Source organism: Silene latifolia, chromosome 11, assembly GCF_048544455.1.
Source record: "Silene latifolia isolate original U9 population chromosome 11, ASM4854445v1, whole genome shotgun sequence".
Taxonomy (NCBI): Eukaryota; Viridiplantae; Streptophyta; class Magnoliopsida; order Caryophyllales; family Caryophyllaceae; genus Silene; species Silene latifolia.
In genome coordinates this window covers 9,184,912-9,205,682 of record NC_133536.1, presented here as the reverse complement: position 1 = coordinate 9,205,682, position 20,771 = coordinate 9,184,912, and the positions used below count along the sequence as shown (strand labels likewise).

Below are 20,771 nucleotides of genomic sequence, written 5' to 3'. Positions count from 1 at the left end.
AAATTTACAAGCAGCCCTACTAACACTCCCAGGAAAAGGTAACCTATGTATCTTTGCTTGTAAACAAGTCTCACACTGATATTGCTTCAGATGTTTACAATGAATACCATCTATATGCTGCATTTTTGACAGAGAAGTATGTCCTAACCTAGCATGAAGAGTATCTAGATCAGGTACATTATTACAATTGACACTACTAGAGCAATTACAACTGGTATTATTTTGAACAGAAATGGAACTTAGATGTGCAGAATGCAAAATCTTGACGGCTTTATGTCTGAGCTTGTATAAACCCTTCTCTTGAAGACCAATGCCAACAGGAATGCTAGAAGCAGGGTCCTGAATAACACATTTGCCCACATAGAACTGAATTAGTAAGCCAGTTGTGGCTAACAATTTTCCTACTGACAGTAAGTTGTGTTTAAACACAGGTACATATAGAGCATCATGCAACTTAATACCAGACTCAAGAGTTATAGAACCACCATGAGTCACTAATTGAGATGAACCATCAGGCAAACCAATTAAAACAGGCTTTCTTAACAAATTCAGATTATCAAAATATTGTTTATGGCCTGTCATATGATCTGTGGCTCCTGAATCTATAATCCAGGCATCATAACAAGCATCACAAGCTTTATTAGAAGCTAGAGTGATACCTGCAAAGTTGACTGAAGCATCAGAAATATCAATAGGAGATTCATCCTTAGCCTGTGCCACTTGCATCATATGATTATACAATGCAGTCAACATCACAGGATCAAATTGAACTTGCTGAGCAGGTTGAGATTGCTGAGCTCCAAATCCTTGCTGGTTATAGGAATTGGCAGCAAAACCCTGCTGATTCTGATTCTGTAAAGTGGCTTGCCCTTGAACAAACTGTCCTGAACTTTGTCCTTAAGCAAACTGTGGATGAGAAGACTGTCCATACTGAAATCCTGATGTTTGCTGATTGAAACCAGGTCCACCAGGCATATATCCAGAAAAAACACCATTAGCATGAGAGAACCGAGCCATGTACTTAGCCTTTAACTCGGGATACTTGACAAAACAAGCATCAGGCAAATGACCTTTCTTCTTACAGTGATGACACCATCTGTCATCAACCTTAGGTTTAGCATCATCTTTGTCTTTATCACCTCTTTTCCACACATTCCAAGGAGTTTTACCAGTTGATTTAGAAGCATGCATAACACTGTTGTCTTGTGACGAATTAACAATATTAGACAACATTTTCTGACTTTCAATTTGCTGAATAATGGAGTAAAGCTTATTAAGAGGAGGAATAGGATCCATAGCAAGTATATTCGTCCTAGGATATTCATATATATCACTTAATCCCATCAGAAAACTCATGACCTTTTCCATCTGAGCCATATCAAACAATTTCTTGTACAAATTACAAGAACATTCACTCATAGCACCACAATTACACTCAGGTATGACCTCTAATTCATCAATATCATCCCAGAAACGTTTCAATTTGGTGAAATACTCAGCAACAGAATCATTTCCCTGTGAAATGTTCTTTAAATCCTTTTTTAATTGAAACAATAGAGGAGCATTGCATTGACCATACCTCTCACAGAGATCAGTCCAAAGATGCTTAGCAGATTTACAAGTAAGAAAATTTTCCTTGAGCGGAGATGCAATTGAGTTCAGCAACCAGCAGCGCACCATATTATCACTACGCAACCATTGCTGAAGCTTAGGAGAAGTAAGAGCAGGCATAGCAACAACACCAGTGAGGAATCCTTGCTTATTCTTCGTTCCTAACGCCATTACCACACATCTACTCCAAGAGATGAAATTAGTACCAGAAAACTTAGTATTACTGAGCTCCATACCAGGTGCATCAGAAGGAGCAAGAAAAGTCGGATCATCATACGGATTACTATACGAAGCATCAGAAGCAACTGTTTCATTGTTCGTCATAATGATTTTGAATGAATTAAAGAGTAAAACAACAGATTTTTAGGTAATTCTGATGAGCGAAGAATCGCGAAGAAAATCGGAGATAATCAGAAGAAAAATGAAGCCGAAATGATGATCAGAGAAAATTGAATTAAAAACAATGAGTAACAAGAAAAATAAGCTAAAATCAGAGTATTTGCGGAAGAAATGAGAAGGTAAGCAGAAACAGGCTATTCCTGCTCTGATACCATGTGAAATTGGACAGAGTATTGAGTAAAACCTCCATTGAAGGAGCTTGAGGACGCCATTAATGGTGTTTGTAAGCTTAATGAAAGAAGAAATATCTAGATATTTGTTTGAGAGAATTGTAAGAAGAAAGAGTAAATAGAATGTAATGATTGTATTAACTTAAAGAATTCTGTTACAAGCAAGGTTTATATACAAGAATTTCTAACTAACTCTAAGTCAAAGGCGGTTACAATGAGTCAACTATACAGCTGTGCACGAGGTGTCAGTGGAAGCTTCTAGAAGACGACGGTGGCAGCTGAGCAAAGGTGGCAGCATCATCTTCCTGAAATATTGTCTGACTTCATACTGCGGACTGTGTAGTGTGGGCTAAGAATGAGTCAGGTCGACCCACAGTACGGCCAGGGATGGGGGAGGAGTGAGCATGTTAACGGGCTCACCTAGTGTGGGCTAGGCGGCCAACCCTCACCGATATCCAGCTCTACTCCATATAATAAGTAACATTTGCTAGGACTTCTTATGCAATATGACCAAAGGACAAAGAAAATTGGTTTTCAAATATTATTGGTGTACCCAAGCATTGTTTCATTGCCTTGCTCGCAGCACAAGAGAGACTTGCTACTATTGACGATTTGATGACCGTTAGAAAATGGTCTAGTACATCACGAACGGGTTTGTTCTACTTCTACTATGTAATGATCGATCATGTGATTCATTGCCTTCGTTACTTTTACTATGCAATGGTGATGCTTGAACTTTTGTCACTTTCATGTAAGTCACTTGGTGACGAAAGTTGGACCAAGGGAAACGGCTACTCGGCCGCACCTAGATGTTAGACGAGTTTAAAGGGAGATATGGCTTAAAATAAATGTGAATTTTTATTTATAGCAATATGTATATTCTTCGATCTCTATATGTTATATACTCATATACAAACCCGTAAATTACAAACGATATTTTTATAGGGCTTGGTAAATAACATCGAAACAATTTCCTGTCTTTTGGCACTAGTATCTATATCTATATAAAAGTATAATAGAGGAACCACCATCCATTATATTTGACACGTGTCAGCCTCACAATCAATCTCATTTTTACTTTTCCCGCCTAACTATCACTAGATTGGGCATCATTTTAGCCCATTTATTTACACGCCCAATAACAGCCAGTTCGTTTTGTTTTTCCAACCCAGTAAACAATCAAGGAATCTTTTGAGGAAATAAATCTTTGGAAATATTTGACATTATTTTAAACAATATACACACTAAAAACCACAAGTAACTAACCATTAGAAAGAAATATTTGGATATTCTTTCATAATAAATTTTTGGTATCATTTTAAACAATATACACACTCTAAAAAACGCAAGCTATCTTCTTGGAAATCCTTTATCCTTTTCCAACCCATTCAACTATGAAATCTTTCCATAATCCTTATAATCAAGCGATTCACTGCAGAAAAAAATAAGAAAGATATATTTGATTAATCAATCAAACACTGCAAAAAAAAGGGGGGCCAACTAATCTTTGAGAAATCAATCAATCGCAATGGTTGGTTATTTCTTTGCATATCCTGAGTATGCTCTTTAATACAAACAAATCAGTCGCAATGGTTATTTCTTTGCATATCCTTGATTTATTTTCCCATATTAGCATATCATTTACAAGAATTATAGCCTACCTAATATTGCGACTGATCTGAAAGAATATATCGTTCAATATTGCGACATCCTCATGAGATAAAATAACAAGGGAACAAATATTTGTTTCCTTAATTCTGAATGAAAAACATTGCAACTAAAGCAAAGATTATATTTTCATAATTTCAACCATACCGATTGAGATATATTACAAATAACTTATAAATAGGACTACACGTTACAATTGATTAGAACAAAAAATTACTCAAGCAAAAATAATAATGGCTGATACAACTCACGACATGATTAAAGACATAACCCAAGCCAAAGAATCATGGCGTATCCAGGGACGTATAATATACTCCTGGAAGCAAGGTTGGGGAGATCTGAGATCTCGATTTCATAATCAGGGACTCACATGTAATACAAGTTATAATTATCAACTATTAATATGCATGTATCATATCATAGTTACCTAATCAATTAACTCAATAACTATTGTTAATATGTATAAATTTACAGGGTACTGAAATTCAAGCCACTATAGCCAAAAGACTATTCTTCAAATATAAGTCTTTGGTGAAAGAAGGTGACCTTTGTTTCATTACCAATTTTAGTGTCAGCTAAAACACAGGGGAGTATCGAATAACCAAACATCCATATAAAATAGTTTTTACTGCAAAAACTATTTTTAGTCCCACAAGTGATGTCGTTATTCCTATTCCTGATCATTGTTATTAATATGACCACAAATAATTATTCGAAAATTACTAACATATTCTGTTACAGGGGTCAAAAACTGATTCTGACACTTTGGGAAAAGTTAGCTGACCAAATGGCAAGCTCCACAACCGAGTTTGACAAATATGAACACCGTCCCATTGTTATAATCCGTTATGCCAAGATAAAAACTTTTCAAGGTACTTTGAATATTTTTCAAACTTGTGTGTATATAGATTTTAGCATTAAAAATACTTTTGTACTAACACTCATTGTCGATGCAGATTCAAACGTATCTAATTCACTTTGTTCGAAGATATTATTATTGGATGCTGAAATACACGAAGTTCGCAATTTCATAAAAAGGTTTTTTTCTTAACATAATATTTTTCACTAAAATCATATTAATAACAACATATCATGACTGAGATATATCATGCTTACCAAATTTCCAGAAAGATAGAAGTTGGTCTGAAATCTTCATCATCGAGCTCAACAATTTTTACAAGCTACTGTGAATCAGTCGCTAATGAACTTCTAGATTTACCTACCAGACGGACAATTGATGAAATTAGAGAGATCCAAGAGGTATACCAAATAACTATTAAACATAACCAAGTTTGTATTATTATTAGTAATAATAACTTATTGATACACTACTGTGTTATTCTGTTTTATGTAGGAGGGATTTTTTGTTACCTTGGCCACCATAACAGCAATTGACACAGAATTCATGTGGTACATTGAGAGCTGCAAAAAATGTAAATCGACACTGGAGTTAGATGATAAAGAGAAATGGTTATGTACTGGCAAATGTGAAGGATATGCAAAAATATGTCATTCTCAGGTACATTAAATTTGAGACGCTGAAGTAAATGTAATTTATTTTCTTCATAATCTATGCTCTTCGAAAATGTCCTAAATAACTCCTTATGTAGGTATAAAGTCAGAGTCAAAGTTGCCGATCATACCGGAAACGCAACCTTCATACTATTTTATACTCAAGCTACCGATTTGATCAAGCAATCAGCAAAGCAACTACGAGATAACCAACTTAAGGTATGCATCATACCTAATCTTTTATACTTTTAACAGTAGAGTATTACTTTGTTTCTGTTTTAATCAATCTGATTGTATGTATTCCAAACAAACTCCAAACAAGCAATAGTGCTCATGCACAAACAATCATAACATTGATTAATGAGGCTTCTACATTTATCATAAACATTCTCTAATGACAGCAAGAGGATCCAAATGCACATCCAAGTGAACTTGATGTATTACTTAACAGAAAATTCATATTCAAAGTCAAGGTTGATGAAAAGTATAACTTTAACAATGGTTGGAAATCATATGGTGTCAATAAACTTTCTCAGGACAAGGATCTAATCCTGAAATACCTTGAAACTTGCACAACATCACAAGTTTGTATATGCTCTCAGAAACTTTGATACTTTACTTTGAAATAAGTTAAAAATTGTAGCATATTTGATTTCTTTAAATACGACAGAAAGACTGCTTGGAAGTGGATTCTCGAGAAGAGAGCGTAGTTCAGAATACTAAAGGAAAGGTGATAATTCATTTTCAATAGAAATTACAGGAACCATTTTGATTAATAGGATATCAGTTCGATTATTCTAATCAGCATTTATGTCTCAGGAGTCAATCCAAAGTATTGTTGAGGATGAGTCCGTCACAAGCTCAATGACCATCACGCCGACAAAGCGTTCACTAGATGCATATGAATTTGAAGATGATGCACAGTTAAGCACCACAAAGAAACATGCTCCAGATCAGGCTGAGTTCATCTCAAAGTCAACCTAAACCTATTTCGACAAATATTACGACTTATTTTAGTGATCTACTTTCATATTTTTCACGATTGTCAAACTCTTACGATGTTATTTTGGTTTGGTTTTGATACACCTGTGAGAATAAGGTTTCTATTCTTATGCTTAATTTAACATAAGTATATTATACGAATACGAATATGCCCGTGTAAATATAATGACATGAACAAGTATATTATACGAATACGAATACTGTACATAAAAATCTCCTTATTCAATTATATCCGTAACATACCTTCTTTCCATTTATAATTGTGATAAATTGAGAACTGGAATCGTTTTTCTCGGTTAAAAAGTTATTGCGTTCTCGAAGAAGGGTGGTTGGACCGTCTACATAGTTAAAAACAATTAAAAAATTCACTAATGTTGCAAGTATATTAAAGCTTTAACCTTTGGAACCGCAATAAACACCACAAAATTAGCGACTACAAGCCATGCATATGAAAAGACAACATCTAAGCATCAAGATATGAACAATAACCAAAATGCAACGACAAAGTGCAAACTGATAATTTGGCAGGATGGATACATTGACATGCACACACACAAAAAAGACCTCTCTTACCAGGACTTCAATCACTCTCCATATCCACACAGAAAACGATTCTCCCAGTAGAGAAAGATGACCATTTATGCTAGCTCCTTTCAGAATGTGAACAAAAAAACGTAGTTGCTCTTCTACGTCTTGCAAGCTTTCTTTGTGAATTTCAAGGGAGGCAATCTGCTCAAAAAAACCATGAGAAAATATCATAATTAATCATAGCTAATTTGCTCATAAATAACTACAATTCTTATTAAAACCATATTAACTTAAGACGGCTCTCACCCCGATTAAAATAGACGTAGAATAAAAGGCGGTTTGAGAGGTCTTAAGTAAAGACGGTCTTAAGTATGACCAACTGGAACAGTAATTGAACTTTCAACAATGTGGTGGAAAAATTTGAAGCAATAAAACTAAACAAAATTAATACTCCGTAGTACCCAAGAACAAAAATCAGCAAGATTGGTCCAAAACCCAGTTAATAAAAGGGGAAAATGAAATTAAAACGGTAAAAAAATCAAATCTTTGGAACAAAAAAAAAAACTCACATTTTATCAGCTTCCCAGTAAAAATAAAATATGTGAGGAAACAATATCAATTTGGCCCTTTCCCTATTGCCAAATTCGATCAAGCACTCGATATCTCAAGAAGCGAACATGCACAGTTGTAATTAACAACTCCTTAATTTGATTTGAAAAGATGACAATCGAATCTAAGGTTGTTTTTGTGTGGATCGATCTTCTTTTGATGAAATGAAAAGAAGGAAGATGAACTGGTTGTGGAGAGAGAGAAAAATGAGAGCTTTCATTTCTTTTTGGAATGTAATATGACTGTGAGTAGGGGTGAGCAAGTTTAGGTCCGGACCGGAAAAATGGACCGGACCGGACCATTTGGTCTGGACCAAACCCGGACCGAATTTTTTAGGTCCGGTCCTCGGTCCTCATTTTTTGAGTTTTCGGTCTTCGGTCCGGTCCGGACCAAACCCGGATATTTTAGGTCCGGACCAAATGGACCGAATTTTATGTTTCCAAAGGCTATCATTAGAATATTATAAACTAAATTACCATTTTATCTTACCAAGACATTATAAATTAATATTGAGTATTTTTTTCTCAAAAACAATGGTCTAATTATTCATCGACATTTAATTTAGTGAAACTTAAATGTAATTATCATACACGAAATAGTGAAAGAATTAGTTCTAGGTCCATTTCGGTCTAAGACCGGACCGGACCGAATATTTCGGGTTTGGTCCGGTCCAAGACCGAAGTTTTAGGTCCGGTCTTCGGTCCACAAAAAAATTATTTTCGGTCTTCGGTCCGGTCCGGTTTGGTCCGGTCCGGTCCGGTCCGGTCTTGGACCGATGCTCAGCCCTAACTGTGAGGATGAAAATGTTTTTTTTTTCCGATTTCCGAATATGCCTCTTATTTTTTTTTTTGCTATCTCGGTCGGTTTATTTTTCGATTCCGATTTTTTACTCTTGATTATATAATGCTTTTTTTTTGTCCCATTTCACTTATTAATGTATGATGTATAACATACTTCATACGGATTACAAAATAAACTAATATGATACAAAGAAATTATAATTTTATCAAATAATATTTATTCACCAAAATATATAATGTACTAGATTTTGTGCCCGTACGTTGTACGGGTTATAATATTGATTCGTCTCTAATTGTATCTTCGCAATTGAGAAGCTATGTTTACTTTCTTAACGTTAGTTTTCTCGTGAGAATGTGAGTATATACAAATATATTGAAATAATTTTTTAAGAATATGAGTATATACAAATAAATTAACATTTTTTTTTATGATTTGTGTATATAAAAGTTATAATCGCCATGCACGAGTAACTAAATAGTGTTCTGTTTGTAAGTGAGCTTGTACAAATGTAGTTTTTTTTTGCATCTGGAAAATGTAAGTTTCTCTTCGTAGAATAAATAACTAATGAGTTTAACATGTATGAACCGTGATTTTGTACAAATGTAGTTTTTTTTGCATCTGGAAAATGTAACTTTTTCAACCCGTGACCCGTATAAGCCCACCCATATATATTTAGTCTGACCCGTATTCGAGTTTAACATGTATGAACCGCCTCACCAGCCGACCTATCCAGCCCGTTTGAGTGGTCTAACAAACCTTACATCAAAGTCATGTGCTCTGTTAGAGTCTTTGAGGTGTATAATGTGGCCTCACAATAAATATGGGGTGTTTATTTTCACAGTAATACACACCAAACCCTATTTAAAAAAAAATAGGATTTGAAAGGAAGCAATGAATTCGTAATTAATTTATTTAGAATTTATTGTTGAAAAACATTAGTAATTACTAATTTTGAGATGTATCTTTGAGTTTATCAATGGGAGTTAGGAGTAGCTGTCTATTATTTTCAAAGTTAATTTTATAACTGCTTTATGTGTCACATAGCTTATAACCCTTTAATGGATGTATTGTTCGTATATCACAATAATGAAGAATTGAAGATCAGGGGCTTGTGGATTTTAAAGGTGCAAGAACAAACTTCGATGCAAGAACAATTTTTATCTGAACTGGAAATTGCCATCTCATATATTTGTCACCGTTGTGGTAATGATTGTTGGTTTTGTTTCAGGCGTTACTTTTCTTCTTTTTCGAGATATAAATCCCCCTCCCCTTATTATTACTATTATTATTGAAGCATTAGCGATTATGATGTATCAACAGTACACGACTACACGGACAACGGCATCAACCACTACAGCGAAAGTACAGGGACAACCGCATCGGCTAAACACCCAGTTGTAGATAGTAACCCATCAACTCCCTCGATTACCATTTATCGTCAGTTAATTACCCGGTAATTCCTTTTGTTCCTTTTTAATTCGTTTTCTTAGTGATCATAGATGGTGGCGAAAGGTTGAGTTTGGACAGAGGACGCAACGACGATGTTGATGTTGAAGCAAGGAGCAGCGGTGTTGTGGGTTGGATTTGCAGGTGTGAAGAGGGGCTGGTGCTGGTGGTGATTGCAGGTTGAAGACGAGATGCAGGGGACGAAAATTAGACAATACTCGGATTACAAATAGAAAAACAATTAAGAGTAGAACATGTAGCTCAATAATACATGACGTTTTTAGTTTGTATATATTTATACTATAGTATTGGCTTAGTTTGCTCTAGAATAGAATTCTAGAGAAGAAGAACCTTTGTTTTCATTAGGAGAATTAGTTGAACTTGAAAGCCGGCCTCTAGAATTATAGCAACGGGTAATTATTAGCATCCCAAATATCTAAATTATTATATCAATATATATACAATATTTAAATTGTAAAATAATTTATGTATATGACTCTTTGGAGATTTATCTTATCTAGGAATCAAAAATAAAACTCAATCTTTTTTGTAATTTACTATATCTCTTATTTGATTAGCTCAAAATAATTATCTTCAGCTGAGTTTACTATTAAAAATAAAAATCGTGTTTTAAAAAAGTTGGAGTCTCTAGAATTGCCTGAAAAAAGCCTCTTTTATATATATATATTGATTGATTTATACATACCCGTGCAATTTTGCACGGGTTCTAAACTAGTATATACATAAGCGACTAAAATCGAAAATTCCCACGCTTCTTAAAACAGCTCTAGACGTTTCGACTTGCTCGATTATTCCTCTTCAGAAAGGCCAGACGAAACTCTCAGTATAATCTTCCACGTCCCATAAATGACCATCGTAATGTCCACCCAAATTAGTGTCCTGACCTTGATCGACCACCTTGAGCTCCTTCAAATGGTGTACCAAACACTTTCCATTCTTTGAGAAGTGAATGAAATCGACATACCCAGCATTAACATAGAACAATTTCTCCCATGAATTCCAATCATTTCGATCTTTCAACATCCAAACATCGAAGCCAGTATTATCTACGTAACGACACAATGACAAGCAACCTTGTATACCAAACAAAGGCAGGTTGGCTTCACTCTCTTCAAGCAACCAGCTCATCCATAGGTGTACCTCCAATTGTTCGTCATCTAAATTAAATCCAACAACGCGATTTTCTTGACCTCCTTGATCGCGAATTCTAAGAGGCCAGTACACAATGTTATCGATCAAAACAGCCTTATGAATTCCTATTGTTGACACACGATTATTATCTAAAACACACGCTATTCTTCGCCATTTTCCAGTGTGCGACGAATATACGTATAAATGAGTATTGAAATCATTACTATAACTCGTAAAAATGGCAACAATCTTGTAGTCATCAGTGTATGATCCATGACCGAACCCATAAGCTGCCGTGAACATAAAGGGTTCGATTTCTTCAAGTTCAACAATTTGGTCAATTTCTCGACTTTGTCGAATAGCAGGGTTCCAAAGATAGAAGGTACGATGTTGGTTTAATTCGCGGTACAAGCATACAAGCCCGTCACATGAACCAACTATATCTATAACCCTGCCTACACCATTATTATCAATGTGTAGGGGAAGTATTACATGTTTTAAATCGTGTTGAATTTCGTCGTAGGATAACAAGTTGAACACATAATTACATCTTTCTGAATCATTTGCTAGCAAGAGAAACTTATGAGGGCGATGAGATGAATATCTAAGGTGCGATTTTGCAAAATCATGGCTCGAAATGGCGTATAACCAATCCTTACAAACAGACTTGAAGCGAAATAGAGATCTTACCGGAAGTCTTGGTAGTATATTTTCTAATATCAGGTGATCAGGAAGACGCGTCATTAGAACGGGTTTGGAATGGTTGATTAATCAGTAATCACCAGTAAACTCGTTTTATAGGAGACTTACTAGTATGATTATAGATGGTCGTTGACCTTGTTGTAATTAGTACAAAGATGTGTAAATAAACGAGTTTAATTAGATGTTAGTTAGAAGAGAAGAGATGGGTTGATTATAATAGGGAAGACGTTAACATTATTGACAACCAACTAACTTCCAAGGCATCGTTGGCAAAATGACAAGGTATCACATTACAAGCTATCTTATTCAAATCGTCACGCAATCAAGTCCACTAAAGTAATAATTGGAATAATAATAAATGAAATAAAAGTTAAATTATACTCGTATATCATTAGTAAAAAAAAAACTGACATGTTTACATATTTTGAAATAACGACAGGATGTACGTACGGTATACCCGTGCAAAAAATGCACAGGTCGTAATAGCAGGCGTTATCATTAAATACATGAACATATAATTGAGCGTGATTAAGTGTTCAATACCGTGACAATATAAATAGTTCATATTTGGAGATTTGAATAATTGATAAATATTAGATATGAATACCAGATAATATACAACCGTAATTTATTAGAATTATGTTAAAGGTATTTGACATGTTAGACCCGTTGAATGTATGTAAATTGCAACATTTTATGTAATTTGCGACATTTTAACTTATCTTTTAAAAGTAATTAAAATAAGAATAAGAAATAGTAATAGGAACTGGGTTGAGGAGAGAAGCTAATTAAATAGAATAGGAAATAATAGTAATCAACTAAACCCGAATAATAAGAGAAGATACGAAGAATAGAACCGAAAGCATGAAGACACAAGAAGGTGGAGAAATAGTAGAGGCATAGCCTGCGGTTTTGTATTTGTTTGATTCTTGCTTTTTCTTGGAGTTCCTCGGTATGGTCGTCGTTTTCATGACACGACGGTATAGACTACCTTGACGGACATTTCCGACGCTTCTTCTAACTGCAACTTCTGGACTATATTTTGGATGTCCTTCAACCAAATGAACGAAAAGAATTGTCGCAAACACCAAGACACTTAGTATTATCCTTCCTCTTTTATTTAAAAACGCCATTTTAAATTGATCTAATTTTCTTGTGATTTTCCTTTGATCTATTTTTCGAAATGTTACTTATATAAAGATATTAGATGTTCTATTAACAATAATTATTTATGGGGTTCTTTGCCGGGTCCTATTGTCACAAACTCACAATGATAACATACTCTCACGTTAGTTGCTACTTTTCTCCGGATGGTTTGACTTTTGATAAAACGTGCATGCATGTTGCAATTGAATTGCTCAAATGTACATAGCTTTATTAAGGCGATTAAGTATATATAGAATCAAGATCTTGTGCGAACTACATTACGGTATGAACCTATGAACTAAAGAAGGACCATTAGATGAAAAAAAACAAATAGAGAAAAACAAGTCATATAAGAAAGAAATTAACTATGCACTTCACCAAAGATAGACGCAAAGAATCGCGTATACGTACTACTATAGGTTTTGCACGCAGATGTAACCTAGTTTAGTTGATAAAGTCATGAGAGTTGGTACTCATGACCTGGTTTCAAACCTCGTCAGCATCAAAATCGCCCAAAACAAAAAACGGACATATAATCAATCCCTTGAACAAGTGGGAGACCCATATGCTCCCGAAAGTTGGATTTGGCAGTGAGAGGAAATCCTTGGATACTTGTATAAAGATCGATAGAACTCGTCTTCCGGGAGGGAGTTATTTGAATGGATGTATGAAGACCTAGCATACAGTATCAGCTTCTCCAAAACTGGCGCACTTCTTAGTATATATGCTGCTAGCTCCAACAATTCTCCGTCAAGTCTAATCGCCTTTATTTCCAAATCTAATCGCTTCAAATGTTCGAAAGGGTTAACTTTAGGCTTTTGAGGAATATCCATCCCATAAAAACTAGTAACTTCCAACACGAGTTCCTCGAGATTGGGACAATGTAGCATTGAACTCAAATCTTCTAATTTTTTAAAATTACCCAAAGCCAATGTAAGACGAGTCATATTAGGGAAGATTGTCGTCTTTGTCCTTGTAGGGTAATTGTGAAGCAAAGGTGACGAGTAAAGGAGAGTAAGCGACTTGACATGGGTGATCGAATCAAATATTAATTCATCACAAGATAAGCGATCAGAGGAGAAGTTCAAGTGCTTCAATTTCGGAGCATCAATTATTATAAGTTCAAGGATAGACGACGATCCATATAGACATACATTCAGTCGCTTTAAACGCTTACTCGAGATTTGTATCGAATCCTTGTTAGCCTTTTGAACCTTATGAATGGTGAAGTTCAAATCTCTAAGCGACGGGCAAGAACGTATTAGAATTCCTAAATTTGTATAATCGGCCAAAATTAGACTAAGTTTCTTCAAATTAGGAAGATCAATTGAATTAGGAATGCACCAAAGAAACTCGTACATAGACAAGTTCAAGTCAAGCGATACCAACGAATTAATTCGGAAAGCACTTGGTATGTTCACTCGATAATAACCACCATATGGTACACAACTACGATATGATTTAACCTCGAAGTGTTGAAGGTTATGTTGACGTAGTCGACGAGCCCATGAGGCTATAACATTCCAAGAAGAAGGTTTTATTACATATAAAGAAGTATTGGGAAGTTGAAGACTAAAGGTTTTGAGTAAGGGTAAATTAGCGAATATAGTGAAGATGTTGTCAAGGATATTCCAAAGGAGGGGCGTATCATACAGATCATATTCCCCGAGTTTAATGTCGAACGTAGTGGCCGAAAAAGTGACGGAAGTAGTTGGACAAAGGCCAAGACGGTTGAATATGTCGACGAGGATGTCGTTCGGAAGGTAGATCCATCGTGCCACGGCCAGGTTACTAGGGTTTTCTTTCATTGTTTTTCTCTTTTTGGTGAACAAAGGGTTTTTTCCCATTGTTGTGTAGTGCCTAAACCCTAATCGCCTATGCTTGATTGCTTCTTGATTTTTTTTCTTTTTTCTAAACCCTTAATATATATTCGTAAAAGCGTGAATGCAAATCACTTATACCGGTCCCAGGGCCGGCCCAAGGATGGTCAACCCGTGCAACTGCACAGGGCCCCTAGTTTTAAGGGACCCAATATATGGCCAAGTTTAGTAGTGTTCCATATAATTTTGTTATCGCGCTATTATACCATCAAATTTACACTGCCTCAATGGTTATCATATGTATCCTTCTATTCCTAACATCTTGTGTTCGACTCCACACAATATCTTTATAATGAATCACCCTCGTTTAATTTCATATGATGAAAACTTTAATTCTTTGTGGAAAACGACTTGACTACCAGGGGGCTCATTCATGTTTTAAAGTTTATTGTTATCATTTAGACAAAGTCCATGTCTTAATGATATACGTATATGTTTGTGTTCTTGTTTCTGTTTTTCATGTAGCATTGAGATGATATATGACAAATTATTTGCGAACCTGCTTATAATAATACTTGTGTACACATTTCATTCCACACCGTTATTCCTCTCACTTTTAAACCAAGTTAAGAAACTTACACGACTAAAATCAAACAGAAAAACTTCATTCATGCCTAAAAAAAACATAACAAAGAATCAATCTAGCTTATAGTCTCCTAAAAATTCAATTTGACAACGCGATGTGCTCTCTACGCACTCGAATAAATTTTGGTAAAATTGAGATTTTGCCGACTTATCATAATAAAAGGGGCCATGTGAACTTAAAACAAGCTTCTCCAAAACCTTGGCACTTCTTAGCAACCATGTCACTAGATTCACCGTTTGTTTGCTAAATCGGTAGTCATTCATATACATCTCTAAGCGCTTCACTTGTTCAACTAGCACGAATTTCACATCTTCATTCAAAATCATGTTCGTATGGCCAGAAAGATGTAACTTAAGAACCTTCAAATTGGGACAACAGAGAAATTGTTCGTCAAATATTTTTTGATATACTTCAAAAGGCAAAGATAATGTAAGATGACTCAAATTTGGGAAGACGGTCTTCTTAGGACTATTGTAAAACTTCAGGGGACAATAATCTTCGGTACGGAGTAGTGCAAGCGACTTGACATTCAAAATCGAATCCAACATCTGCATCGATAATATGGAACCAACAACATATCTATAATGCTCTAATATTGGAGCATCGAGAATAACCTTAAAGATAGACGACGACCTATAACGTTGATTAATATATAATCGCTTTAATTTCTTGCTTGTGATTGATATCGAATTTTTCTGAGGATCACGACTAAGACGAATAAGGGTCAAGGTTAAGTCTTCAAGTGACGGGCAACGACTTATTAACTCTTCCAGAAGTCCATCATTCGACGAAACTAGAATAAGTTTCTTGAGGTTCGGAAGAAGAATCATGGAAAGTTTATCACTCCAAGAAATCTCTTTGAAATAGAAATATAATTTAAGTGACACCAACGAATGCATTTGAAAAATGCGTGGTGGAAACACCAGATCACATAATCCAAAACCACCGAAATTATTGACCGTGAAGTGTCGGATATTACAGGAACTTAGTCGACGAGCCCATGTATCGATGATAGGGCAACAAAGAGGCTGTTCATAGAAGCTAGCGCGAAGATTAAGATAAAAAGTGTCGATTAGGGGTGTGGCGAATAAGGTGAAGAGGTTATCGAAGACGGTCCAGCAATAAGGCTCATTAACGTTGTATGCAGTTCGGTTACTTGTGTATAGCTCGTTGATGCTGAAAATAGATGTTGAAATGGTTATGACGAAATCTATAGGAAGGTCAAGGTGGGAGATAATTTTGAAGACGATGTCGTCCGGAAGGGAGCTCCATCTATGGTGTTGTTCCATTGTTGTTAATCGGCTAGGGTTTTGTTCCATTGTTAATCGGCTATGCTTATATTGGAGATTTAGAAGTAACAGGCAAGGTATGTATTACAGTAGGGTGGCGCTCATTCATGGACGAGTTTTACTCTTTTATGGACGTAAATGACCATTATACCCCTTTTATTTATTTTAATGACTTCATTTTCTCTTCATTCCAATTCAATTGATCATCAAACATAAGAGAATTTACCGCGTGCAAATCAAAATCACAATCATATTCATCATCAGTTCTTAACAAGATACCAAGAAAAATGACGATTTTGCAAGAAAAAATGACAACAATTCGACAAAATTCTCAAACTTGAAATATAATTAGAATGTTTAATGACATTAGAACCCAGAAAATTGAAAAGCTATATTACTTAAAACCAAAAAGTTGCATGTTCTGGAAAGAGAGTGCATTGATTTTCAACATTGTAAGAACAATGGGATATTCTACGATGTACCCTCGAGTTTTTCGGTTTTCTATGTTGTACCCCTATATTTTTGAAATTCAATGGTGTACCCCTGAACTCTATACATTAGTCTACAGTATGACCTTATTTATTGTCTTTGATATGTTATTTTCTTAATTGATCTATTAGATCGTTTATTTACCGTTCCAATTACTCGATAACCTACTCATTTACTTATTAACTAAAGATTCCGCACATGTGCGGTATATTTAGAGATTTTATTTTTAGTTATTATTTATATTTTGAATTGACTCTTCATTATTTGTCATACACCTCACTTTTCGATATGAGAAAAAAAATAATTGAGCTATGAACTAATAAAAAAAAATTAAAGTTATAAAATGTATATTTACTGGGAAAAAAATCTATTTTTTCTTTACAATAAAACTAATGATTACAATTTATAATTTTTTACAATTTATTTAAATGATCTTTATTTTTGGCGAAACTAATAATATCCATGTTAGGTCATTCTCTAATATATAACAATAAAAACAATAGAAACTTAGAAATTTATAGTTTATCAAATTATAGCAAATTTATCTTAGTTTAGTTAAATGATTATAATTAAGATTTTCATAAAAATATTATTATTTGATTAAAAGATTATATTTTGATGAAATGATAATAATTGTAATGAATATAATTAAGATTTTAATAAAAATATTATTATTTGATTAAAAGTCTTTTCGTTTTCTTATTTAACTTGATGATTTTGGAGGGAAAATCTTAGAGAATTTTATTTTCTTATTATATAGGGGATGAGATAAATTAATTATAGCAATGATCCCCATTTACTAAAAGAATAGGCGCAACTCCAATTTTTCTCGCCTAAAACATGTTTCCTAGAATAGTGTTTAATATTTTTAGTATATACTATAGGTATGGAAATGATAGATTATAAATGCACACAATCTTTTGTATTTAAATATTCATAAGTTATAACATTTAATATTTCGCATTCTACACAAATTTATCTTCGATCTTTTTATGATAAAGGAATTCTTTTTTAAAGAACTTTATGATAAAAATTCATTAACTTCTTATGATACAAGTTGCGGTTAAAACATATGTTATTAGTAAATATTTGTAAATTGACATCATTAATTTATCGATAAAAAAAAAAACAAAACAAAAAATTTCAAAAAAATATACTTATTTTTGTACTTCTTACGATTTAATTTTTATTGCTATAATCAAAATACAATGAGGAAACATGAAAAATAAATGAATTGTCAATTTAAATTTTATAGATAATAAATAATACACTGAAAACTAAAACTTTATAAATACCGTGAATATATTGCACGAGGTCTATACTAGTTGATGATTATCTAGTTTACATTATATTTTTTATTTTATTTTTTTGAGCTTGCAGATTTGGCCCATAGTGTGTTTAATAGAATGGAAATTTAAAGGCCCAAATAGAAGATAATATAATTAGGTGGGAAAAAACGTAGAATCGTCTATTTATTTAGTAAATAGGGGATTCACCAAATTACCCATTAACCCACCAAATAGTATATGAATCTAACTAAAAATTCATCAAATCTGAAGTTCATGAATTATAACTAAGGTTTTTAATAGTAATTTAAGCTTATGAAAAGTGATTTGTGATACTTTTCACATAGGATAGTGATAGAATATTAACGAGTCAGAATAAAAATCAAAATACGGTTGTTTGATATTAATAAAGTTAATGGAGAGTTAAAGGAGGTCATGAATCTCATGATAGAGAAATAAGTAAGACGTTTAAGAGTACAATGTATTATATAAAAATATAAGGATACAACATAGAAAACCGAAAAATTGAAGGGTACGCCGTAGAATATCCCAATTTTATATCTTTTACTTATTCATGGTCAAAAGTTTCTAGGTTTGACCATAAACCCTAATACTGTAACGTAGTTGCTCATTCATGGACGCACTTTACTCTTTCACGGACTTTTTGTCATTTGTTTTCCATACATTACCCTTTCCCCAAAAAATAAAAACAAACACTCTCTAATTCTTTTCCTTACCAGATTAATCAAATCCGTCAAATTAATCAACTATGGACGCTAGTTCGATCTCATGTCGATTAAGTAATAATTTGTATTTATTTTATTAACGATGTTCCAAGTAAATTAAATATCTATTTAGACAAATAAAATTAGGGTTTATAGAAATAATTGTCAATTGAAAATTTATAGTCGAGTCTTGCATCGTACGGATGTGTTGCGGTGCTGCGGTTGTAGGCAAGATGGTCGTATGTGGAGCATTGTTGTTCGATTTTGGAATGCATTCAAAGCTTCAATTGTTCTTGGGATATTCTCTCGTGTACCCCCGAACTTTTTCGTTTTCTATGGTGTACCCTCGTTTTTTGCAAAAATAACGTTGACCGACAATAATTTCTCTTCGTTAAATTCGAAAAACGGTAATTTTTTTCAAACCAATTATCTCGTCAAGGCCTTCAATTTGAAAAAAAAATTCACCGCTTTTTGAACTCGTAGCTTGATAGTTATGGTTGGTCAAACATTTTTTAACGAATAAACTTTGACCGATCGTAATTCCGACTACAAGTTGAGACGTCGGTGAATTTTTTCAAACGGAAGACCTCTTAAAGACAATCGATTTGGAAAAAAGTTTATCGTATTCTGAACTTGTAGCCAAGTGTTATTGACGGTCAAAGTTTTTTTGCATGAAAAGAAGGGTATATCATAGAAAATGAAAAAGCTGAGGGGTACACGAGAGAATATCCCTAAATGTTTTATCAAATAAAATGAATATATTTACATTTAGTATCAAAACAATGTTTCATAAAACTCTACAATACAAATGACTCGACCTATAAATGACCCGAAACCGAACTATACTCGATCTAATCAAACATATTGACCCGATATATCCTGACCCATTGGCCAACAGACCTAGACTCGACAGAATTGTTGTAGTTAATGACCCGGTTATCAAATTTGGTGCACAAGTGGCAAGACAAAATATCACAAAAAGATTAAAATAAAAAAAAATTATGAATTAAAAATTTCAATAGTATTGAGCTTGTTGCATAATAATAATAATAATAATAATAATAATAATAATAATAATAATAATAATAATAATAATAATAATAATAATAATAATAATAATAATAATAATAATTAAACGAAAATAGCGAAACAAAAATTGAGTAAATAAAAATTGCTATGAGTTCAGCGTAAAAACTTAGATAACAAGATCTTTATAATTAATCGGTTAAGAGAATAAGAGTTAGCTCAAGTGATAATAGTTCTCTTACCCCAGTTATGAAGTTGAAAGTTCGATTCTCACCCACAATCATCTGCATAATGAACATTAGAAATCACGTTCAATAACTACGTCGTCAGGAAGGGAGCTCTCAATCAATGGCGTTTATTGAACGCAAGACGGTAAAATTCTGCCATGTTAATTATGTGTGGGAGATTACTTGACACATTCATGTTTTAAAGTTTATTATTATCATTTAGATAAAGTACATGTCTTAATGATAGTGTTCTTGTTTATGTTTTTCCTTCGTATCAGATCTCTTATAATGTAGCATTGAGAATGATAAACTCACTAATTATTTTTATGAATTTGAGTGGCGCATATTTATTTCTAAAGTTAATGAACTAAGAAAGAAAGAAGTCGAGTTGTTGAGGGGAATGGGGCAAAACTGCAAAGGCCTATTGATTGAGGAATTTGTGATGGATACTGGAACTTACTTATGCAAAGAGGGTCTAACGTAGCCATAGATAAACTCATACTTGTGTACACATTCC

At 33.9% G+C, this 20,771-nt stretch overlaps 4 protein-coding genes across 4 annotated transcripts; 1 reads left to right on the top strand and 3 right to left on the bottom strand.

Annotated features, from left to right (window-relative positions):
• Positions 1–4,134: 4,134 nt before the first annotated feature.
• On the top strand, positions 4,135–6,344 carry LOC141612856 (uncharacterized). The gene is made up of 9 exons (XM_074431606.1): positions 4,135–4,175; positions 4,590–4,720; positions 4,805–4,886; positions 4,976–5,108; positions 5,203–5,318; positions 5,459–5,579; positions 5,762–5,944; positions 6,031–6,090; positions 6,180–6,344. The coding sequence occupies exons 1-9, from the start codon at positions 4,135–4,137 to the stop codon at positions 6,342–6,344; spliced, it is 1,032 nt and encodes a 343-aa protein (XP_074287707.1).
• Positions 6,345–10,565: 4,221 nt separating this feature from the next.
• On the bottom strand, positions 10,566–11,642 carry LOC141612855 (F-box/kelch-repeat protein At3g23880-like). Its single transcript, XM_074431605.1, has one exon. It carries the CDS (start codon positions 11,640–11,642, stop codon positions 10,566–10,568), a length of 1,077 nt encoding a protein of 358 aa, XP_074287706.1.
• A 1,640-nt stretch (positions 11,643–13,282) lies between these two features.
• LOC141612854 (FBD-associated F-box protein At5g22730-like) lies at positions 13,283–14,593 on the bottom strand. Its single transcript, XM_074431604.1, has one exon. The coding sequence runs from the start codon at positions 14,591–14,593 to the stop codon at positions 13,283–13,285; it is 1,311 nt and encodes a 436-aa protein (XP_074287705.1).
• Positions 14,594–15,262: 669 nt separating this feature from the next.
• LOC141612853 (putative F-box/FBD/LRR-repeat protein At5g22670) lies at positions 15,263–16,531 on the bottom strand. Its single transcript, XM_074431603.1, has one exon. The coding sequence runs from the start codon at positions 16,529–16,531 to the stop codon at positions 15,263–15,265; it is 1,269 nt and encodes a 422-aa protein (XP_074287704.1).
• Between the last annotated feature and the right edge of the window lie 4,240 nt (positions 16,532–20,771).